The sequence below is a fragment of the Strongylocentrotus purpuratus genome, unplaced genomic scaffold, assembly GCF_000002235.5.
Source record: "Strongylocentrotus purpuratus isolate Spur 01 unplaced genomic scaffold, Spur_5.0 spur5_scaffold_21, whole genome shotgun sequence".
Lineage (NCBI taxonomy): Eukaryota > Metazoa > Echinodermata > Echinoidea > Camarodonta > Strongylocentrotidae > Strongylocentrotus > Strongylocentrotus purpuratus.
Genome location: NW_022145607.1, coordinates 29,696,890 through 29,722,974, shown reverse-complemented (window position 1 = coordinate 29,722,974; position 26,085 = coordinate 29,696,890). Strand labels below are relative to the sequence as shown.

The 26,085-nt window shown below is 39.6% G+C and overlaps 1 protein-coding gene across 2 annotated transcripts in view; it reads right to left on the bottom strand.

The window, feature by feature from the left end:
• Positions 1-25,919, bottom strand: part of LOC583802 (polycomb protein Scm) — a 36,801-nt gene extending 10,882 nt beyond the window's left edge. For both annotated transcript variants that reach the window (XM_030994457.1, XM_030994458.1), the window contains exons 1-5: positions 25,830-25,919; positions 13,671-13,801; positions 1,912-1,982; positions 460-694; positions 20-108 (exon numbers count right to left, since the gene is read on the bottom strand). In XM_030994457.1, coding sequence (XP_030850317.1) covers positions 20-108; positions 460-694; positions 1,912-1,982; positions 13,671-13,695 — 420 coding nt within the window. In that variant the 5' untranslated portion in view covers positions 13,696-13,801; positions 25,830-25,919. The remainder of the gene's footprint in view (positions 1-19; positions 109-459; positions 695-1,911; positions 1,983-13,670; positions 13,802-25,829) is intronic.
• Positions 25,920-26,085: the final 166 nt, after the last annotated feature.

Sequence of the window (26,085 nt, the reverse complement as noted above, 5' to 3'; positions counted from 1 at the left end):
CGGTACGCACGATACATACCGATTTAAATGCTTGTGTCGGAGCTATGCTTGCATTGTTGAGTGTTCTCAGTAGAAACATGGGCCACGATGAGGCATTCATTCTGAAACCTGTTAATGGATCATAAAACTATCAATGATATAATGCTATATTGAAATGTAAAACAAGAGTAATCGGACAATGGGAAGCAAAACCTGTCAAAAATACTGTTAGACCACACTGGAAATTTAATTTAGTGTGAAGATTCAAAGTAGCTTCTACACTGCGCCAAAAATGTAAGTTCAAACCCCTAAAATTTCGACATTTGACATACGATCTACAGGTACATGTATGTATACCAACTCAAAATAGTTAATTCTAGAGCCCTTCTAACAAAAATTAGTATGGAGGCCTGTAGCATATTCAATGGATTTGAACAATGTGAGAAAATAGTATAAGGGAAAACTTTGTCTATAACTTACCAAGAGGAGGCTGAAGCATGCCGCCATTTTTCTCACAGTGCCCGATCGGCCTGATGTCGGACGAGTCCACCAACCTCCAAAAGTCGTTCTTGTTGTCGCTGCCGTCCAGTCGCAGTCGTAGCCGTGGCCCAATCAGACCGACCACAGTCGCAATGCATGTCGAGGTCACATTGCGGGGGTCAAGGGCTTCTAGTTTCATCCATAGTCCGAACTCATTGGGTGGTGGGTTAGAGGTCTGGAGGAAGAACATGTACATGGACTCTGGAGTCAACATTTCAATGGTACATTAAAGGGGAAGTCCACCCTGAAATTAAGTTAGTTTTAATAGGAGTAGAAAAATTAGAGAAACAAGTCAGTGAAAGTTTGAGCAAATTCCGATTAAAAATAAGGAAGTTAGGATTTTTGAAGTTGTGATCAATCAAACACAAATTGGCAACTCTATGACGTATCATGCGAGCTCAACTTCCATTTGCTCAGTACTAAAAAAATCTAAAAATTTTCATTTTCCCTCAAGAAAAATTTCAACCATACATGCACCCTAAATATAATAATTGCAAATATGTTTCTATACTCTCCCTGCAAGGAACAAATATATATTCCGTCATCAATAACGAAGAAAACATGATTTTATGGAATATTATGCACAAAGCAAATGAAGGAGAGCTCGTATGATAAGTCACAGAGTTGCCAATTTGTATTTGATTGATCACAACTTCAATAATTCATAACTTTCTTATTTTCATTCAGAATTTGCTCAAACTTTCACTCACCTGATTTTCTTATTATTCTGCCTCTATCGAAACAAACTTATTTTGGGGGCGGACTTTCCCTTTAAAACATTGTGCAATGTTAAAGGGGTGCAATGTAAAAGGGGCACAAAGAGCAATCAACACCAAAAAAACTAATAATAATTTATAACTTACCCCACTGCCCCCCTCCCCCTCCTTGTGTTGTGCTTCCCTTTTAAATTTTAGAGACCAACACAATAAAAATATATCTAACAAATATATCAATCAATCAATCAATAAATGAATTCAAAATAAACAAACCAATTAATATATACCCAAAAAGTAGAAATATTTGTGGTACATTAATTTTTCGCGGATTTTGCGCTAAGATCGGCAAGTGCAAATTTTAGAACTTGCGAAAATATAAGCATGACTTCTTATGTGTGTTTTGAACGGGCTAAATTGTAGGCAACGCGAATTTAAGAACCAGCGAATATGTTATGAGGTTGCTCAGCGAGAAAAATTAATCACACGAAAATAAACAGCGTTTACAGTATTTAGCACCGTTAAAAATGAAACAATTTTGTTTTCTTCTCCCAACAGAGTTTTTTCTAATTAATTTGACCACCCCCCCCCCCCCCCAAACTAAATATCACAATCCTGGCTAATCAAATCTGAATCAAATGCATATACAGGTAATTAAAATAATTACTCCCACACAAACCTGTTTGAAGCATTCTGGTGGAGCGCATGTAGCACCTGATTCTTTCAGATAAACATCCCAATCATAGGTCACTAGAAAAATAAGGATACATGTACATGTAGGTGGGGGAAAAATGAAATCGGGAGGTGGAAATTAATTCAATAGGTAATATTACATACATGTACATGTCGAGGGTTCAGTGACACAAAGACGTAACTCCATATTTTGCCAAAATGAGTAGTTAATAACAAAATGTTCAGAAAAATGGGGGCTTTCCAGGAAGACTCAACTCCACTCCACCCAACACCTCATTGAAGTCAATGGCTAGTGAAACAGAGACTTAAAGGTAAAGACCAGTATTGGCAACGCCCCAATTTCAAAAAATCAAATGGAAGCTCTCATTACCAATCATGTGAAAGAATATGTTTTGACTAATACATGATGATAAAAAATTTGCCGGGAAACCGCCTACTAATTCATATATTTGGTAAATTTATTTCTCTCATGGTCTGGTGAGAGAGATAGGGTAGTCCCATATACATCTTTCTGTGTATAGTGCTTGTAACTTTACGAAGAATGGGCCAAATTTCTTATCATTTTGATGATTCCAGAACCTTGCAGATGCTAGATGCTAGATGATCAACCTTTTCTGATCGATTCCACAACGTTTCTTTCACAATGCAATCGCATGACCATTACTGGTCTTTACCTTTAACTCCTTACGGCCCAAGTGCTCAGGGACACATAAACCACTTTTTCTCAAAATGGCAAAAATGGAGTTACGTCTTTATGTCACTGACCCCTCGAGGTGATCAAATCTAAAAGGCAATGTTAATCAGGCCTTTGGTTAACTTATTAACACATAGCCGATTAGTGTCACTTTTTAGTGATACATGTACTTCTGAAAAAATCTTTTGATCCAATTTAATTTGTACCATGCACATTAAATGCATGTAGAAGCACAGTGAACAGGTCCATGTACAGGTACTATAAACTCTGATACATGTACTTCTGAAAAAATCTTTTGATCCAATTTAATTTGTTCTATTTCTTTTTTTACAGGTTTCTTTGTACTGAAGTTTATGGTCTGTCTTTTTATTGTGTGTTTAATATAAATTGAAATGAATTAAATTGGATATGTACGTGCATGAAGAGAAAAAAAAAGTGTATAAAACTACATGCATAGGATGGCCAAATCAGGTACACGTGTAAGCGTAACATGTGAACTTGAGAGCCAGCATACTGTACACTCATGGAGGGGTGATGTCAGCAAAAGTTTGCCTTATTTATCAGAGGCATTTGTAATAGGAGTGAAAAGATTGGATGTGATTTCCTGCTTAGAGATGTATCTCAACATGACTCAAACATGAGTCATCTAAACAGACATGGAACAGTCAGGGGTGATAGTGAGCACTAAAAAAAAAGGGGGGGTTTCCTTGACCACGCCCCCCCCCCCCCCCCCCCCCCCTTCGAGTAAAAAAAAAAGAGGATTCAGGGGGGAAAATGACATCCGACAACATTCCCCCCTTTTGAGTAAGAAAATTTGGAAAAGAATAGGGGAAAATAGGGAAAATAGAGAAACTAAGTGAAAAAACAGGAAAATAACGGGAAAATAGGGATAAAATCCGGGGGGGGGGGGGGGGGAACCGATTTAAATCGGGTAATTATCAGGCCTGAACAGTATCTGTACCATGCACATTAAATGCATGTAGAAGCACAGTGAACAGGTATATACAGGTACTATAAACTCTGTATAATAAAGATGCACCCATTTTCATCATGAAAGAGTACATACATGAACATGACCCTGTTCGACTTCATAAAACATATTAAATATCCTAATCTCCATTATCTTTAAAATGAAAATCCAATCTATATTCAACTGATATAACAGGTACAACTTTCATGCGTTCATTAAACCTACCGATATTTCGATCATATTGAATGCCAACACTCATATACACTTTTGTATGTACCGGTATAAAAACATAATTTATCTTTTGACCCCTGGATCTACATGTAATCATGGTAATGTTGTAATATGGAATGTTGAGGTAATTATGCCATAATGTATTATAGTGTATTGGTGCATTAGTGTATAAGGAATTGTAGGTGGAGCAGTCTACAATGTAAGCTACCCCCCCCCCCCCTTCCTCATCAGACAATAGCCTTACTTTCCCGCCTTTTTTGGGGTACCTGTATTGCCCAATGTACTGATACCCTATAGGCATGATTGGGGATCCTATTGTAAGTTTTAGTGGATGAGTGATTTTCTTTTGTTCGGGGTCTGTGCACCCAGAGCTGCTATAGCAGGGACAAAGAGACATTGTAGATTGGAGAGAGAGGAGAGAAGCACTAATTTGTGCCTGCTAATGGAGATTGTTATTTACTTCTGGCAGATCACAATTCATGGCTGCATGTGGTGAAATCTCCTTATTTGATGAACTACACTTTCTACAATAAGGTGGAAGCTTTGTTTATGATCAGGGGTCGGACGACAGCATATAGCGTTAGTGTTGCTTCGTCGTTATAGTATTGGCCGGGGCTGTGTTTTCTTTGGTGAATAAATGCAAGACTAAAGTTTACGTTGGACTCCCTAGCTGTTGTCATTTCTGAATCTCAACAATGGTGTCAGAAGTGGGATGACTGACGGCGAGGGACAACTGGACTGAGATCATCTGCACGGATACTGACCAACCTCCAACTTCTTGCGGCCGTGACGTCGTCGGCTGGCGATATTTGGTGTCAGCAACGTCCGGAGGCAAAAGTGAACATTGGACAGACAGTGAACATTCAACAGCCTCGGTCAGATACATTGTGACCATTAATGAATTTGAAGAACATGTTCATGTAATGATACACATGATTGATGATTTGTTCGTTTAAGTTTGCTTGTTGTGAAATATTATTGTTCCTGTTGAATTTCATAATTAACACATTTAAGTGCAGGAAAATGGCCCCTACATCTACGACAACAACTGTGACAACAACAACAACAACTACCACGTCGACAGCATCATCCACACGACCTACTATGACACCAAGGGAGCAACCTTCAGACATGGACATGCTGTCACAGTTCTTTCGTCGTTCCATTGGGCTACAGAGCATTCTCCAGAGCAACTTGCCCAAGTTTAGGGGAATACCACAACACGCAAACGACATTGCACTATCGGAATGGCTTGAGGAGTTCTATGAGATCACTGCTCAACACAACATGGAAATGGGCAGTAAGGCCAGACTTCTTGTAGATCACCTTGCAGGACCGGCAAGGGAGGAAATTATGTGCCTTAGTGAATCCCGAAGACGTGATTTTGATGAAGTTGTAGCATGTCTTAAACTATGTTTTGGCTACGAGGAAAATACACAGTCGTTGAGCAGCAAGTTCCATAACCGCGTACAGAGAGAAGGGGAATCGCTTTGTGACTTCAGCCGGGCCTTGATACGCCTATACATAAAGCTGGAGAAGGCAGCAATCACCCAAGCCCAAGGTGAAGCTTTGGCACAATTAAAAGACAAAGCTTTGAGTGACCAATTTGTAAATGGCGCACGCGAGGCTTGGGTCAGGAGGGAGTTGAGACGCATCCAATTAACTCATGGGCCCAGTGGGTTCAATAGGATGAGAGCAGAGGCACTCCAGCTTTTCCAGGAGTCGAGGTCGGACGGGTGGTCACATCAGATTCTGCACATCTTCTGCAACAGATGGTAGACCAACAGACAACTATTATGACTGAACTAGAACAGCTGAGAGGGGAGGTTACACGATTGAAAAATGCCAAACCTCAGAGAAGGAGGGTGAGTAGTGGATGTTTTCATTGTGGTCAGAAGGGACACTTTATAAGGGAGTGTCCCAACATGACACATATGCCTACCAACATATTCCCCGCTGCTGCTTCTAATTACAACTTCTCGGATGGACCCAGAAGCCAGAGGAATTACGACTTTCCTGCTTGGAGTCAGGAGTCGGGTACCAGGAACCAGGATAACTTCAATTTGCCTGCAACGCGTTATCAGGCTCCATCCCAGCCACATGCCATCCAGAGGAATTATGATTTTCCTGCTTGGAGTCAGGAGTCGGGTACCAGGAACCAGGATAACTTCAATTTGCCTGCAACACGTTATCAGGCTCCATCCCCGCCACATGCCACCCAACGTCACCTTCCTCACCAGGATGTCACCCCGCAGGCGGAAAACTAGCTTCCTCTGCTGTTGAGGGCAAAACAGCAGGGGACAATGAACAACAGGACAAGACAGAAGAGCCCATGGGACAAAGCTCCCATAAGCTACAAGCCGACACGCCTATAACAGACAAGAGGGAGATTGACACAGAAACGAGATTTGCACATTCCAGACAGACCACTTTGGAAGAAGCTGCGCTGACAATAGATGAAATAATGTGTGACAGCGAAACAGAATTGGTTTCAGAAAGTCCGACCGCAATAGCAGAAGTTGCCGGCGTGAAAATTGGTTGCGTCTTAGACACTGGAGCAGAGGCTTCGATAATACCCTCAGACGTATTTCACTCGCAGCTTCAGGAAGCAGCAGGAGATGTCAGCCCATTGAAAAAACTGGTAAAAATTGTTGGGGTGGGTCCAACAAAGGTTCCTGTAGAAGGCTTTATCCGCACTCGAGTTTTGCTGAACGGCAAAGAAGCTTCCGTCGGGTTCCTTATCGTGAACCGAGAGTCTTGTGGAGCTAGACAAAAAGACTTCCCAATTTTATTGGGATGTAATGCACTACGAGCTTTTTTTTCCACCAGAGGAAACTCAAGAAGAATTCCAGTTAGTAAAGGACTGCTTGAAATTTAAAGGAGTGGACAATGCACAAATACGAGAGGTTGTCACGGGTGCCTTGGAGGTAGTGTTGCCAGCCAGGACCATACAACATGTAGAATGTGCGATGAAGTCCTCTCAAGGTGGTGAAGCTGCCAATGAGTCAAGTGTCTGGTTCATCCAGGATCTGACTAAGCTGGAGAGTTCTCAAGTTCATGTGATTGAAGGTTGTGCTACCGGGAATAGAGAGTTACGTTTACTCCTTATTAATGCTGGAGAAAATGAGTTCATCCTACCACCTCACTCAATTGTGGCATCTGCTGTGCAAGTAGAAGAACGAAGTGAAGTTCATCTTCAAAACAGAGAGGACCAACTTGAGGTGGATGTTTGTAATGTAATGATTGCCACAACAGAATTGGTTCAAGATGACAACGACAATGTTGGCCAGTTCGAACACAGAGGAGAAACCCAACCAACAAATGATATCACTACACAGGAAACATTTACCTTCACTGATGGAACAGAAGTATTGCTTCCTCATGGCCTCAGCTTATGTGGGATGGACTATCATGAGGCATCTAGGATTGCTAAACTTCTAGCAGATCATGAAGCAGCTTTTTCCAGAGATGAGTTTGATTTGGGACAGTGTGATCTTATCCCTCATGAGATAAAGGTGACCTCTGACAAGACAATACGCCTGCCATATCGAAGAATTAACCCCAACGAGACATCAGAAGTTCGTGAACTTCTGCAAGACATGCTTGAACGAAAGATCATCAGGGGGTCTGCTAGCCCATATGCAAGCCCAGTCGTTTTAGTTAGAAAACGATCAGGAGCCCTACGCCTATGTATCGACTACCGACAATTGAACAAGATTACAGTGAAAGACTCTTTCCCGTTACCCAGAATTGATGAATCCCTGGAAGTCATGGATGGGGCTAGATACTTCTCTTCTCTGGATCTGTCTCATGGGTACTTTCAAATCACCATGCATCCTGACTCTGTGCCCTTGACCGCTTTTCGTGTTCCATGGGGACTCTTCGAATTTGAGAGAATGCCGCAAGGTCTTTGCAACAGTCCAAGCACCTTCCAGAGGGTGATGGAGGTGATCTTCAGTGATATGAACTTCACAAAACTAATTCTGTACCTCGATGATGTGTTGGTATTTTCTAGAACTTTTGAGGAACATTTGGAAAGACTTGGAGAAGTTTTTGCCCGGTTGACGAAGCATGGTCTAAAGTTGAAAGGAGAGAAATGTCACTTGTTCAGGGGAGAAGTTGCCCACTTAGGACACATCGTCAGCGAGAAGGGCGTGATGGTCGATCCAAGCAAGGTGGAGAGAATCAAGAGTTGGCCAACACCCCAGAATGGATCAGAGTTGAGGTCTTTCCTTGGCCTTGCGTCGTACTATCGGAGGTTTGTCCCTGACTTCACAAGACTGACAGCTCCTCTTCATGCACTAATCGGACAGAAGTCGCAAAAGAAGAGAAAGAGGAAGCCTGAGAAGACTATGCTGGATCCAAAGTTTGTGTGGACAGACAAAGCAGAAGAATCCTTTCAAAAACTGAAAGAAAGACTGTCCTCAACTCCAGTGCTAACCTATCCGAAGTTTGGAAAAGAGTTTGTTCTCGAGGTCGATGCTTCTCTCAAAGGACTAGGTGCCTGTCTATCACAGGCAGATGAAAACGGTCACCTTCACCCGATCTCATTCGCAAGCCGCAGTCTACGTGGAGCTGAAAATAACTACCCGGACTTCTCCAGCTTCAAGATTGAACTGTTAGCACTGAAATGGGCGGTGGTAGAGAAGTTCAAAGGATATCTGATAGGTTCAAAGTGTACCGTCTACACAGACAACAACCCGTTGGCCCATCTTCAAACCGCCCAACTGGGGGCAACTGAACAACGATGGGTAGCCCAGCTAGCACCCTTTCAGCTAGACATCAGATTTCGCCCTGGCAAGCTCAATAAATGTGCTGATGCTCTCAGCCGCTGTCCTGGCAATGATGAACAAGAGGTGAGAGAGATGATCGGTGCTCTGACAGTAACTACTGTCTTACCAGTGGAAGTTACAGTAAACAGTGATCAGGGGCCAGAAGAAGCACCTCGGGCAGCTCCTGAAGTATACCCATCATATTCCACAGAGAAACTTGAGATTCTGCAGCAGCAAGATGATGCACTGTCAGCTTGCAGACAATACATAAGAGATGGATGGAAGCCAGAGGATGAAATGAAAAGCGAGAACAGAGAGACAAAGTCCTGGATAAAAGAACGCATGTACCTCAAAGACTGTGGAGGGGTATTGTACAGACGACCACCAGATTCCAAACATCCACAGAGAAGACAGTTGTTAGTTCCCAAAGGCCTCCAAGAGAAGATGCTACAGATGGCTCATGACCAATGGGGCCATCAAGGGATAAACAGAACCATAGCAATCCTGCGAGAAAGATGTTTCTGGCCAGGAATGTGTAATGATGTGAGAGCACACATCAAGAAGTGCTTTGCCTGCATTGCAGCTAAGACGCCAACACCGACAATACGAACTCCAAGACGACACTTGCTGGCATTCAAGCCCCTAGAACTGATCGCAATCGATTTTCTGAAATTGGATAAGGGTCAAGGTGGATACGAGGATGTCTTGGTAATCACTGATGCATTCACCAAGTTTGCACGAGCAATCCCCTGCAAGAACCAGACTGCAGCAGTTGTTGCACGTGCCTTAATCGATGGTTGGATAGTCCACTACGGTGCTCCACTACGTATCCACTCCGATCAAGGACGAAATTTCGAGAGCTCTCTTGTCCGAGAATTATGCAAACTGTACAAACGAAATGGACAAACGGAAAGGTTCAACCGAACGTTATGCAGCATGATTCGTTCCCTTGAGCCAGATCGTCGGAGAAAGTGGCCTGGGCTGATCCACCAGCTGGTTTTCCTATACAACTGCACCCCTCATGGAACAACAGGGCTATCGCCATACCGTCTCCTGTATGGGAGAGAGCCGCACACACCAATCGACCAGCTAATTGGGAATAGCGAAGCAGACTGGAATGAGGACTTTCTTACAGAGCATTCGAAGTCGCTACAACATGCTCATACGGTTGCTAAGCAAAACATGGAAGCGATCTTGAGAAGTGAAAAGATCAGACATGATGCTCTACCAATGAGTTCCACACTAAGCATTGGCACCCGGGTACTGATCAAGAAGTGCGCGTTTGAGGGTCGACACAAGCTTGACGACAAAGTGTTGAGAGATCCCTTCATAATCACGGCGGTAAATGACACGGGTGACGTTTACAAAATTCGACCAATGTTAGGAGGACCAACCAAAGTAGTGAACAGAAGGTTGCTGATTCCAGACCCACGTGAAGAGATGCCAGTTCATATTGTTCAGGAAAGCAGAAGTGACCATACCACGTCACAACACCCCTCGACTCGTTCTATAGAAGAGAACACCCCCTCTTTCACTTTCTTGTGGGATCGACCGATGAATATTCCAGGGGATCAGAACAACCTGCGAGTAGACATTCGTGACGATGAATATATTCCAGATGAGGGAAATGACCACGACGGAGCAAATGTTGAGAATGAAGAAAATGGTACGGATGACGTTCTCAATCTGAGCGGAGATATAGTACCTGATGAGATAGACAACTCTCAACTTGAGAACCCCAGTCCCGAGGTACCGCGTAGGAGGTCTAATCGAGTAACTAAAGGCCAGCATAGAAATCCACTGCGGCTTCCAATATCGGCGTTACAAGAGTAAAAAAAAAGAAGAGAGTTTTGAATTTGAAGACAAGAATTAAATATTTACTTGTCAGATTAAGATGTGATGTGTTATTAATGCTATGCATAATGTTTTAAAGAACATTGTTTTGTATTTTCATATACTACTGAAAAACATTTTGGTCAAACATTATGACATTAATTGCGGGGAAGTGTATTATAGAAAGATTTTCATTGCTTATATTTTCATGTATCGCTAAAATCTCGGTCAAACAGTATGACATTAATTGCGGGGAAAGGTGACGATTTGGAATTTCGCTCGTAATAATGTATCATTTTTATCAAACATTATGACATTAATTGCGGGGAATATGTTGTAATATGGAATGTTGAGGTAATTATGCCATAATGTATTATAGTGTATTGGTGCATTAGTGTATAAGGAATTGTAGGTGGAGCAGTCTACAATGTAAGCTACCCCCCCCCCCCTTCCTCATCAGACAATAGCCTTACTTTCCCGCCTTTTTTGGGGTACCTGTATTGCCCAATGTACTGATACCCTATAGGCATGATTGGGGATCCTATTGTAAGTTTTAGTGGATGAGTGATTTTCTTTTGTTCGGGGTCTGTGCACCCAGAGCTGCTATAGCAGGGACAGAGAGACATTGTAGATTGGAGAGAGAGGAGAGAAGCACTAATTTGTGCCTGCTAATGGAGATTGTTATTTACTTCTGGCAGATCACAATTCATGGCTGCATGTGGTGAAATCTCCTTATTTGATGAACTACACTTTCTACAATAAGGTGGAAGCTTTGTTTATGATCAGGGGTCGGACGACAGCATATAGCGTTAGTGTTGCTTCGTCGTTATAGTATTGGCCGGGGCTGTGTTTTCTTTGGTGAATAAATGCAAGACTAAAGTTTACGTTGGACTCCCTAGCTGTTGTCATTTCTGAATCTCAACAGTAATATAATAATAATAATAATAATAATAACAATATTGGGTTCTTGTATAGCGCTCATGTCTGTCAGACTTGACACTCCTGGCGCTCCCGATTATTACCCCGGCTTATGGTACTTATACAAGTAAAATCTCAATATTTTGTCATTTAAAAAGCTTCATGTCATTAAGAAAAATATTTCCATTGCATTCCACATACAGTACATGTACCTGGGCCCCGTAACACAAAAGTTTGCAATCAATTGCAAAATGGTTATTAACAATCAAGATCATAGTTGCATGCACATATTGTTAATAAGGTGGACTATCAACCAATCTAAATCGTTATTTAAAATTTGCAATTGGGATTTGTAATCGATTGCAAACCTTCGGTGTTATGGGGCCTACGTGTACATGTACACTGTACCTATTTTATAGGCATCTATAGGTCCATCTTCATCAGCTCGAGTTTGCCAAATAACCTGCTATTTTCAGATTCGGGATATTAGGGACTTTTAGATTTGCACGTCGACATAGTGGACTGCTACATGCACGTTTCACGTCCTTTTGAGGCACTGTGATGTCCTTTTAAGGCACTGCCAGTGCCTTAAAAGGACATCACATGTAGCAGTCCACTATGTGGACGTGCAAATCTAAAAGTCCCTATTATCCCGTCTTCACCAGACGGATACGATCATCACTAGCTCGGACGGGCGCAAATAAGCCTACTTTTTCCCAAAATGGCGGGATATTTAGGAAACAAGACCAAGACTTCTAGGGATATTTTCTTGACCAAATATCCGGTTAATTGCAACTGCGGGCTGCTGACGACGTAAATTAGCTGGATAATTTGCGATCGGGATAATTAAAATAGCGGGTTAAGGCAAACTCAAGCTAATGAAGACAGGCTTTTCCTGACTCTCTGATGATGGATACTAATAACGTAATTACTGAGAAGAATAGATAAATGTACAGTATTATGCAGAGATTTGTCTCTCTCTCTCTAGAGAGAAACCTCACACAATGGAACAAGATTCTGTAAGACTTGATTAAAATGCAAGCACACGACTCTCTGATCCCCCAAAGGACATCAAATATTCAGTGGCTGTGGTGGCGAGCACTTCATACATGCTTTGAATGCAAAAATTGTACCAGCTCTAAGTGTGTAAATTATACAGGGGGGATTTTGTAGTTTAATAAATGGACAATATATGTGCTAAATGTACCTGTACAGTATGTAATGGAGTGTAAAGATGCACTGCACTAATTTATTTTTTTAAAGGTAAAGACCAGTATTGGAAACGCCCCAATTTCAAAAAATTAAATGGAAGCTCTTTAGTACCAATCATGTAAGAGAATATGTTTTGACTAATACATGATGATAAAAATTTTGCCGGGAAACCGCCTACTAATTGATATATTTGGTAAATTAGTTTATCTATTGGACTGTGAGGGATAAACGCATGTGCCGCGCACGTGTGTGTAGTCCCATATACATCTTTCTGTGTAAGTGCTTGTAACTTTATGAAGACTGGGCCAAATTCCTTCTCATTTTGATGATTCCAGAACCTTGCAGTACATGTACACACCAATACTTATATACTAGATGATCAACCTTTTCCGATCGATTCCACAACGTTTCGTTAACAATGCAATGGCATGACCATAACTGGTCTTTATCTTTAAGAGGAAAAAACAAAATCAGGTTTAGAAAAATACATCTGTATAATTGTGTTTAATGTAATTTTACCTACTGTATACTCACTGGCTATGGTTGCTAGCACCAGATTTATTGTGTAGATTGTGAGAGGGATATTACAGTTCTGTGTATAGTAGACTAAGAATGATACGAATGAATGAATGAATGAATGAATGTATGATTGAATGAACGGATGAATGGATGAATGAATGAATGTATGATTGAATAAACGGATGAATGGATGAATGAATAAATGAATGAATGTATGATTGAATGAATGAACGGATCAATGGATGAATGAATGCATAAATGAATGGATGAATGAATGGATAAATGAATGAATAAATGAATGAATAAATGAATGGATAAATGAATGAATGCATGAATGGATGAATGAATGAATGCATGAATGAATGAATGAATGCATGAATGGATGAATGAATGGATAAATGAATGAATGAATGATTGATTGATTGAATAAATGAATGGATGAATGGATGATTGAATGAATAAATGAATGAAACAAAAGTATCATAAATTAAAAATTAATGAATGGTCATCAAATTAAAGTACATTAGCGTACCCTGGTAGGCATACAATATGTTCACAATATACCAAATTAAAATACAAACTATGGATGTAATTACCTGGAATTTTACTTGCTTTTGCCATGGTCGATCGATGAGATAAGAGCGAGTTCTGTTTGCACGGTTGATCCTCTGCTATTTATAGCATCTCAAAGGACCCCTGCCCTCGATCACTTAGACACGTCAATGCTCTGAAGAGAATAATCAATGAGAGAAGACAGAAACAAAATGAACGAGATGAAGAATGCAATACATATACATGTAATGTATGCAGCAATAACAACAACAATAAAATTAAAAAAATAAAAAAAATATGAGTTTACATGGTAGTAAAAGGGGCGTGTATGTCATTTAGTATAATTTAAACTTATAGAATGAAAATGAAATTGATTTATGCAAAAATTAGAGTGAGTTCATATTAAAATGTGGAGTCGATTTGATGTCATTTGATAGCATCGAAACACATTTCATATGATAAATACATGTCCCTGTGCAGCTTTCAATTCCATTTCCTTTTTTGTTTTTTGTTGTTATCTAATGATGATCTGAACACAGTGTACATTATCTACTGAAATAATCTCTGAAACATACATGGCCCAAATATATATGCTTTGCAAGTAATTCATACTGGATAGCAATGGATCTTTGACCTGTAATCCAGATTAATGCGTACACAACAGTGTACAAATTGTACATATACACTGTACATGTACACATGAAACACTGAACAAACATATACATGTAACCATACCTTTACAAAGAAAAATGTATTTACAGATCTATACCTGTATGACAAAACATCAGTACTTCCGAGTTTATTTATCTGTCAATTTTCGTGCTGGTAGTCGTACACTGTAGTGCACATTTTCTAACTTTCCACCAATACTCATAGAGTCAGACAAATAGTCGGTGCAAAGATGAACACTCACTAATAAATTAAATGTAATGTAAAACATGCCAGGAAGATTGAATATGATGACTGAACATACACTGTGCAATGTACCGTAAATCTCCGTGTATAAGACGCACCCCCCCCCCCCCCGACTTTCAATTTTTTTCGGTGGCACAAAAGTGCGCCTTATACGCGGAGATTTACGGTACACCGATACAAAGACTGACATCTTTCCAAGTGTATGATGGATGTACACTGACCAGTATAGCATTTGGGACTGGATAGCTCGATCTAGACAAAGTCCCTGCCTGGTTATGAGTCAAATCTCATGTTTTAAAGATCTCTCATCACCAAGCAATGATGAGTCACCACATGATGTCTGAATGCAACGTACATGTAATCAACACTTTCATTGCTTTAATGTTGACCCATCCTCTTCACACCTACTAAAGCCAGGCAGAAAGCCATACAATACGGTGTACATGATAAATCTACATTTGTTGGCACAAGTGGTACATGAAATCATTAAAAATTAAATGTTGATAATTTCAGTATTTCCAAACATCCCACGTTCCTACAGGCTTCTCCTTTACAATGTACATACACAGTATGACTCCACTCTCGATTTGTTTTTTCCTGTATAGGATGACTTTAATGGTACTAAACTGTACATGTATGTCCCATTTGCAGCCAACATCAAATTCTGGAGAACTTTGCAGGAATTAAGAATATGTCACATATGTCCCATCTGTGAAATTTCAACAATAACAGTGTCCTAATATTCAAAATATACAAGAAAACCCTTTACTTTCTAGACTTCACTGTCAGACACTATTGAGAGACTGACTGCCTTCTTTTTTTTTCTTTGGTAATACAATGTATACATAAAATGAGCTGTAAAGGGTACATGAGCATTTGTTCAATAACCCAATTCTTGTAATGGCCAAAATTAAAGTGATTGAGTCTCTGAGTCTGCGCAGCACAAAACGTACGACCATTCGGTACGAACAAGGGTCTGAAAATCAGACTATTACCAAATGGATTGCAATCACTATAATCAATTTGATAACTAATGGTCATTATTTACCCACGCAGAGACATTTTCCATCCCTTTCTTTTTAAGTGAAGCTTTTAGGGGCCTGCAAATGGGACATAGTTACCTTGAAAGGAACCGTAGCTCTTTTGTAGCTCAAAAATGGATTTGTATGAATTAGTATACCTTTCTGTATGCAGGAGCACTTTTAGGATTTGGCATTGTAAATGTGATTTTCTCACAGTGATATTTGAATATTAACTTTGTTGTTTGACCAGAACTAAATCGTTAAACGCTCGCACACATTTGTTGCTGACTACCATTATAAATGCAATAGTACAAGTACATAGGAAAGAAATCCATTTCAAATACCGGTACAGGAACTGGCAACTAACTTAGGGGTTTTGTTTTTTAAGGGCAGGTCAGACATTATCATTTTTTATGTGGGTATAAAATATAACAAATGTATAAAAACACACATACATGTAGCCTATGATTCTGTAGTGAACTAGATGGAATTCGACTGCGCGCAGTCGAAAATGATGCCTCCGTTATAGAGCAATTTTACAAACCAAAACAGAAAAAAAAAATTGAATTCACGTTCAATGGTAATCCATTGACAGGTTCTCAGAATATTGTGATTACAAGCAATTTCTCATATACATATATGACCCTTTGATCTTTGACCTCATGACCATAAAATCTACTCAGTTCATTGGCTCTGCAAGATGTTCTGAGTTAAATAGTAATCCATCTGTCAGTTCTAATGAGAATGCGTTCACAAGCTATTTTTGCATACATAATGGGCCCATGACCTTTGACCTTTGACCTTATGAACCAAGAATCTACTCAGTTCATTGGCTCTGCAAGTAACAAACATGACCTAATTTTGGCATGAATCCATCAATCGGTTCTTGAGATAACGCGATCACAAGCTGTTTTTGCATTCATAATGTGCGCTGTGGCCTTTGACCTTTGACCTACGTGCTCCAAAATCTAATCAGATTGTCTTCCTATGGTGATACACACTATCATTAAGTTTGAAGTTTTTACATCTCCAGTGGTTCTTGAGATATCATAACAATCTCAATGTATGGAATTTCATAAGTTGACCTCTGTGACCCTTGACCTTTGACCTACGTGCTCCAAAATCTAATCAGATTGTTTTCCTATAGTGATACACACTATCACTAAGTTTGAAGTTTAAATCTCCAGTGGTTCTTGAGATATCATGATAACAATCTCAATGTATGGAATTTCATAAGTTGACCTCTGTGACCCTTGACCTTTGACATACGTGCTCCAAAATCTAATCAGATCGTCTTCCTATAGTGATACATACTATCCTTAAGTTTGAAGTTTAAATCTCAAATGGTTCTTGAGATATCGCGCTAACAAACTCAATACAAGGAATTTCATAAGTTGACCTCTGTGACCTGTGACCTTTGACCTACGTACTCCAAAATCTAATCAGATCATCTTCCTATGGTGATAAATACTATTCCCGAGTCTTAAGTTTAAATCTTAAATGGTTCTTGAGATATTGTGATAACGGTCAAACGGGACGGACGTACGGACGGACGTACGGACGGACGGACGTACGGACGGACGGACGGACGGACGTACGGACGGACAACCCGAAAACATGATGCCTCCGGCACCACCTTCGGTGGCGGAGGCATAAAAATCTACCTGGCCAGTTGATATACAACTGGTATTGGAAATAAATTTGAGGGCTGATTCATCCATGATTGCAAATGATCTCACTCTTAGTGATTTTATTTCAAAAATATTTATTTTCTAACAAAATCATGACTGTTACACTTGGCATCCCCAAATCAGCTGCTTTATCAGCATCAACAGGTTTTTCCACTTTTCATGAAACCACTTCACAATTATTATGTACGATAAATTAATTAATGCTCATCACTTCCAAATTTCATGATTGAAGAAGCCTTAACAGGAAAAGTAATTTTGAAGGTGATCTTGATTTCTAGGAATTTACCAAAATGAAGATTGTTACAAAATCAAAAGAACTTCACAGTGAAAAAAAATACCAGCATCCAAATTACTTAAAGGTATAGACCAGTTCTGGTCATGCGATTGCATTGTGAAAGAAACGTTGTGGAATCGATCAGAAAAGGTTGATCATCTAGCATATAAGTATTGGTGTGTACTGCAAGGTTCTGGAATCATCAAAATGATAAGAAATTTGGCCCAGTCTTGGTAAAGTTACAAGCACTGCACACAGAAAGATGTATATGGGACTACCCTATCCAGTCCAGTCCAGTTAGATATAATAATTTACCAAATATGTCATTAAGTAGGCGGTTTCCCGGCAAAATTTGTATCATCACGTATTAGTCAAAACATATTCTTTCACATGATTGGTAATAAAAGCTTCCATTTCATTTTTTGAGAGGGGGGCGTTTCCAAAACTGGTCTTAACCTTTAAAGGGGAAGTCCAGCCTGATATTAAAGGTAATACAAAGTTTGGTAAATTTTGAAATTTGGCTGGATAGTGATTCCACTTCCCCTTTTTCTTTCTTTTTTTTTCAATTTCTTTTTTTCTTTTTTTTTAACATAAAAAACCCTGCTAAAATGGATCTATTTCTGATTTTCAAAAAAATTACCGGCAGCCATCTTGAAAAATAGCCAGACTGTCAGGGAAAATTTACCGAGCGGCCATTTTTTTAAAAAACAGGACGCTAAACATGTTTTTTTTTTAATTTGGCCTAATGCCTAACGTAGGTTCCAAGTCATCTTCGGCTAGTGGCAAGTAGGATACAAATTGAAAAATAAACTAAAACCGGCTAGATTCTGGAGGTTGTTTCACAAAACCAAATTCATGACCGTAATATATTTGTCTGCGACATACTGAGATGTCAAGAAGCGAACAACTTGTAACACAAAAACCACGTTCAGCGACAAATTCATGATTTGTATACTATCAGCTGAAGAAATATATTCATCAGGTTTAATCCTGAAAGTTTCAACCGGTGAAAACAAACGCACAAAAACTTGAATAGTGGGCATCATCTTCGATAAGACCACAAATCCCATTTGCACATAGTGACCTGAGCTGTGTGGATGGTGTCGGGCCTACTCAGCTAGATTTCCTTATCTTTCTATGCTTATTGCTCAGCCACTACCGTATTTGCCGGCGTAAAGGCCGCAGTATTTTTGGAAGAGAAAATATCAAAAAGTCGGGGTGCGGCCTATGCGACGAAAGAGTAAAAACAAATTAAAAAAGTAAGTCGAAACCAGCACGAATCTAGATCTATGAATGGTACAATAACTATACATTTCCACACATCTTACCGACAATTTTATCTTGCATTGTTGACATGAAGACGAAAATAAACTTCCAAAAACAACATCTGCCGATAGATCTTGATCTAAGTTTGTGCCAATGCATTGCAAAAGTAAAAGAAGCGTTTAATGGAGCTGCCGCGAAGCATCCAGCATGCGAAGTCGCTATTTTGAATCCATTTCAATACACAAGACAGAGGCGCAATGTATACATCACAAAAAACTACAGCAGCTAGCATCAGTGCGGGATGGCCGTGCGGCCTATACGGCGCTGCGGCCTTATCGCCGGCAAATACGGTATACATTTTCTAACAAAATTGTTTGGCACATGTCATTTATTTGTAATCATGAACTTTAGTTGAAGTTCATTCAGTGTATTAAGTTTCGTTGAATTCTGTGAGAATTTATTTTTTAGTTGTCTATACTTATGATTTACCGGGACTCAAGTTTATCTTTAACACCTAAAAGCGAAGACTTATAATATATACTTTCTCTCGGGATTCACTGCAAACTGCTGCACAATACAATTGCATACCATACAGACGGTGGGCCTGGGTGCGGGCGCGCGCATGTGTGTTAAGTTAGCGACCGTAGATTACAGTCGCTAACTTAACACACGCGCGCACCCTACCATTGGTACGGTATGCAATTTATGCAGCAGTTTGATTTGATTGATTGATTTGATTTGATTTATTTATTTCTGTTTGATTTTCTTTTTCTTTTGCATTTTAACAAATATATAACAAACAAACATTGCAAATTAACACATGACAAAAGAATATATGTAGAATAAAGTAAGGCTGGCTGTAACTAATCGAAAACATCAAACAGGAGGTTTGACAAAGTAAGCAAAGCTTGATAGTATGACTACCCTCAAAAGATACATAATAATACGAATATGGAGGAACAAACTATTGGAAAAAAGGGGAAAAAGACAGAAAAAGAAGAGAAAAAAGATAAAGGGGATGCACATCAATATTCATAGATTTACATGTATGTGGTAGTTGGATTTCAATTTGATATATAACGCTTTTTTTGAAGAGAAGATGCAAATTTGAATATTGAGTGGCCAACTTGGGATATAATAGAATGAGAAGACTCGCGAGGTTTGGACAATATGAATGTGAATGTGAGATTAGCCAGCTGGTTTTAAACCTGGGCCTGCGAGTCGGAGACTTGAACTGTTTGTATAGAAGACACTGTTTATGCAGTATCCCAAGTAGGCCACTCTTTATTCATACATGAATCCTGTGAGAAAGTGTATGAGTCTTCTTTTTTACAAAAAATACTCCAAAAAAGTTAAGAAAATTGACACGAAACAGGTAAGAAACATAACAACTTTTAAATCATGACTATTATTCGAACAATCGATGAACATTTAGTCAATTTTCGGTATGTTTAAGTAGGGTATCTCCACGCCGGAGTTCCGGTTCAAAGTCTGGATAGACTTCTGAACTAGCGCCATTTGTTTTTCCCTGACCCTGGCCTGGCAGCATAGACTACATGTCGTTGATCTTGTAAAGTAAAGCCGAGCATGGGCGTCATTTCTCAGGCACAGCCCGTTCCTAAGACCGTCATAAATCTAACTTCTTGACTAAATCAGCGTTAGTGAGCTAATTGTCCTCAACGTGTTTCACAAAGCCCTCTTTGCCAAGATCAACGACAACATCCTGACGAAGTAGTTATGACGCCTCTGACACCGTCATATCTCTGTCTTAACTTTTTAGTCGATGGGCAGCGCCATCACATGTCATTTATTGGGTAGACTATGGCTGGCACAAAAAAAACAATAAATCCTCCAACTATGATTTTCTTACACATTCACTTAAACAGTGAGTTATCGTTTTTTGTATTTGATAATCTTATGAAAATATGCGATGTTTATATTTAAGGATTTTCACACTTATAAACTGATTATACGCCTTTATTTCCGCATCGTAAAATCCTTGAATGGATGGGTATTCTGCCACGGTAGGCAAGCCATAGTCAGAAGTGTATTCTTTAGTTTTCAGACCCATATTAATTTTGAGATGAATCCTATCTTCAAATGTGTAAAATGAATAGACCTCTAGTTTAAAACATGTTTTTGAACGTTTGGAATGTTGAAGTTTTGTCATGTGATTATTCAACTGACACCTAAAACATTGGACACAAATTTCATTACATCGTATTTTTCTGAGAATAATATATTGGTGTATTTTTTGTAAACTATCAAATGAAAATATCCGGGGGGTACCCATCTCAAGAACAAAACTGATTCACCAGTCATGTAATGAAATACTCACAATTATATTTTACAAGTACTTCTATTGTATAATCTAGACTCTAGGGGTCTATACAAATTTGGAAGTATATTGCATCTCTTATTTCTTGGTATCATTTTCAATATTTTTTATTACTTATTCATTTAAATAATTGCATTTTCCCAAATAGTCTAGGACTAGGCCTATTATTACTTTTTTAATAATCCGGTGGTGGTATGGCGACTAAGGGCGAGATTCTACTAGATCTACTACTAGCTTGGCTCTTCTTCTCGATAGTATCGATCTCACTAGCCTTAAGGGCTCCCTCGAAATGTTTTTATGATATTATTCGAGGGAGCCTTAAACGGCACCCATAGGGTCCCACGGAGAGGTAGGTAAACAACAACTAAAATGTGTCCAAAATCACACTTTGCCGCACCCGACCAATATTGGACAGTGGCTTTGATAAATTTTGTTGTAATTGTAGTCCTAATTACCTCCGGAATTAAAAAATCGGAGGTAAAAATAATGAAATAAAAGCAATTTTCTTACCAGACCGATACAGCTCAGCTCCCTTTTCATGTGTACTGTGTGAATTTCTACACAATGGTGATGACCTCTGACTGGCACTTCGTAAACGTGCTGCTTCCATATAATGCGCTGAATAACACTCATACAGCGCATTATACGGAAGCAGCACAATCACGGAAGTGCCAGTCAGAGGTCATCACCAATGAGTGATTTCAAGTTGGGTGTTTAAGGCTAGTGTTAGTGTTTAATAAACACTAACACCAGCCTAAACACTGAAATGGAAATCAGCTGGTGTTAAGGCTTTGACCTATGAATATCGTCAACTTCCGGTAGCCAGTGTTATCGATTTAGCAAAATTGTCGTCTGCTGAATCGACCTTTGTGGCTGGTGTTAATATTTTATGTACAAATGTCCTATTCACTAACACTAGCCCCTAGGGATTAAGCAAATGTTGATTTCCAGTTCGGTGTTAGTGTTGTACTCGCACACATTCAACACACGAACGACGCCAATTTATTGTCTGACGATCAAATAAAAATATGTGAAACACGTAATTCCTATATTCTTTCGTGTAAAATTAGTTATTTTCTAAGACCAGAGAAATAGGTGTAAATTTATTCTGTACTTTTCATGATATCTTTAGTTTTGATGTACTAATTTTAAATCATGGTCGTAAAATCAAGTATGTGGTGACGTCACGGCTGGTGTTAAACTATCGATTTTGATATAGGTATCGTGCTCTTAATTTCATCAGCAAATTCTCTGCTCGATTTAAGAGCTCTTGACTGCTCTAAACACTAACACTAACACTAACACCAAACTTGAAATCACTCATTGTGTAGAGATCGTGAATTCACACAGTACACGTGAAAAGGGAGCTGAGCGGTATCGGTCTGGTAAGAAAATTGCTATTATTTCATTATTTTTACCTCCGATTTTTTAATTCCGGAGGTAATTAGGACTACAATTACAACAAAATTTATCAAAGCCACTGTCCAATATTGGTCGGGTGCGGCAAAGTGTGATTTTGGACACAATTTAGTTGTTGTTTACCTACCTGACCTCTCCGTGGGACCCTAGGCTATGGGTGCCGTTTAAGCCTTAAGTAGGGTGTCTGAACGATTTTTCAATTTTCAATTTGGGATCGTTTTTCACCATTTTTGTTTGATATTTGAATAAAAAATGTTATCAGAATAATACATTTCAAATTTCAAGTCTCACCGATGTTTCTATCAAAAGTTACAGCCCCTCCAACACGCTGGTATATTCATATCATTTTGGTCAAAATCGACAAAAAAGACGTCCACGCAGAGTGATGTTGTTTTGCTAAATTTAGCCAAACAGCTGTATCGCGCGATATGCAAGCGTATGCATATCGTACGCATGCTGCTAAGCCAATCCGCGACTTGCAGCTTGAGCTACGCTGTCTCCGCGACATGTGCGATTGACTAGTATGGTTGGCGCTCGTCGCACAATAAACCCGGAAGTGAATGCACGTTATAGTCAATGGCAATATCGCGGAGACAACGCACGTTGTCTCCGCGATATTGCCATTGACTATAACGTGTATTCACTTCCGGGTTTATCGAGGGAATTGCCAACCATAATTTCAGTCACTATAATGTGTAATTGAATTTGGGGTTTCGTTCGTGCGCGGAGATGTTACGCGATGTAACCATGGTTTGGACTGAGCGGAGCGCACGCCTCCTAATTAGCTGATCCACCAAATAGCGAGAAGGGTATTTTTAAACTGTTATCAGTTGTGATCCCTGGGGGCTAGCGAAAATATAATCACATAGAATTGTTCCTTAGGACTGGGACTACTTATCGATCGGGGCGTCATATCTCAAAAGTGACAAACCTCAGAGTTAGCCAGGACACAATGTTTAAATTGCTGTTTTGACCAAGATATATTTAGAATTTCGGGGGCTACGCCCCTTTGGAAATATTGGAATTCACCTGCTCTTTCATATGACACCTCATTCATTGATTATCACCTTCAGGATCACAACTGATAAAGGTTTGAATCTCGATTTGAAAAAAAAAAATTGACCTTTTTTTGCATGGTCGCGCAATGCACGTAGGCTGCATAGGGATGCGTGTAATCTCTATGGGAAGAATTTTAGCACACAACATCGGGTGCGCGATCAGACACCCTACCTTAAGGCTCCCTCGACTATCATAAAAAACATTTCGAGGGAGCCCTTAAGTAGGGAGGCCAATGCCCGGGCGTAAGGCTTCTACACCTACGATTTGTGCGCTCGTCGCCCACTTCAAAAAATTAGCAAAGGGAAAAAAATGATGTAAAAATAAAAATTGAAGAAAATATGAAAAGAAAATACAATTATACATTTCACAACATACCTATAATCACGGATCTGTAACAGTCTTTCACCATTTGTTGACAATCTTGCAGATTTTGACGTTTTTTAATCCAATAATTGTGGTTGCAGACGACCTTGACGCACTCGCACCACCGACTAAGAAAATCCTAGAGGGCGTAGAGGTTTGCTCACTAAAAACCTTCTCATTGGCAGAAGGTAGACCCTAAAAATATGGGATCCGTTTTGAGTAAAGAACTTTTGATAGAGATCAACATTTCAGATGTTCACAATTGCCACTTCTAACAACTAGAAAATATAAAGAAAAAAGATTATATCTTTTTAAATACAGATTTTTACAAACTGAACATTCGAAAGTAGATAGAGTACGATGATTCTGTCAATCTTGCGTTGGTTTGAGCCCTATAGCTACATCCATCTCAAAATGAGAAGGAAAACAGTGAACAGTGACGTCATTGTTCGCGCCAAAAATAAAGGGTATTGCGACATAATCTGAGCTCCGGTCAAATCGTGCGCAAAGCGTAGTCTTATTTATAGACCCTAGTACCTTATTCTCACAGCACTAGATACGAGTGTCGTGCAGTAATGTATGAGAAGTGTTAAAAAAGATATTTCAGTAAAAAAAAAAGTCTACATGAGCAGTCTATACTCCAATTGAGAATTGAAATGAAAGCCATGATTTGAAGGTGTGTGTTGTGTATGATACATGGTTAGTGAGTGTGTATGTTACTTATAGCGAAAGGGAGAGAGAGAGAGAGAGAGAGTGAGAGAAATATTAGTACACGTACGTTGCATGCATGCATGGATGTGCGCTATGATTGTGTTCGCTGCAAGATGGATTTTAATTGGACCTCGTAACTTCTCGATCGTTGATAATAAGGAATACTCATGAGGAAATCAAATTATTGGAATACACATCTAAGGTAAATATCAATGAATTATATATATTTCTTTCCTTTTTTGAACCATCGTCTTCGGCTCGTAGTAGTAGAAGATGTAATCGTTCGCACATTGATGGCTGGACTTCAGCCTGCATCGGGGCTTGCCTGTGTCGTGGAGGGATCAACTAAGAAGAAGAAGGTGTGTACGTGTGCGACCGATTCAAGGCTAGCCGCTGTTGAGTGATTGCACTTTCGCGCAAAGTTTTAAACTTCATCATGAACTTTGTCCCTCGGGCCTGTCTAATTATGAACGTAACTTTGCGACATGAAATATAATTGTTTCAAGGCTCTTACGTACGGAAAGGCGTAGAAGGAAATGGCTACAAACCAGCTGGATATCTCCTATTTGATGGAACCTATGGAGTCGGCAGATGGGTGGATTTTCTTAGTGAAAGTAAATGCTTTCTTTTAATCTTAGTTTTAGTATAAACAAATTAGTAATTAAAAAGTTAGATTTGGGCATTGGCCTCCCTACCTTAAGGCTAGATCTCACAAGATATTTATCTAGTGGGGTCTAGGCCTAGATCTAAGCTCTTTGTGAAACGGTTTAGGAAGATCAGAGACATCTCCGTAGTTAGTGATAAAGTTATGACTGTCTTGTCGTTGGTTTCTAGTAACGAGCCCCTGGAGGCTAGGCCCGGGCGCGGGCCCGACGAGGAGATTTAGCTCGATATAGCCAGGACGTGCAGGTACCAATGCCAGTACCACCACACACATGCATGATCTACACGACAGTTCACACACATCAGTCATCACACACATCACAACACGGCAACCAGTCAGTGTACGACTATACGAGATGTCACTTTAATTAATAATTATGCTGAACCACTCATTTTCATGATAAATATTCGCTTTCAGAAAGTCTAATTCTACGTCAGTTTTCTATCGGTTAACACAATGCAACAGAAAGGAAAATTCTCACCGCTTATTCGTCACTAGAAAATGATGACTGACAACATTCACAGATGGAGTAACATTACTACTTGTTCGCCATTCTCTCACAATTTTTGAATATTCCATTATTTTAGTGGTAATTCTACGTATGTACGGCAAACATATGAAGTATTTATTTGAAAAGTGATGTATAATCAGGCCTAGTATTGAACAAATTAATTTTAAAATAAAGCAAATATCCAATTTAATGGCAATCATGGACTGAACAACTTTTGCTTGCAAAT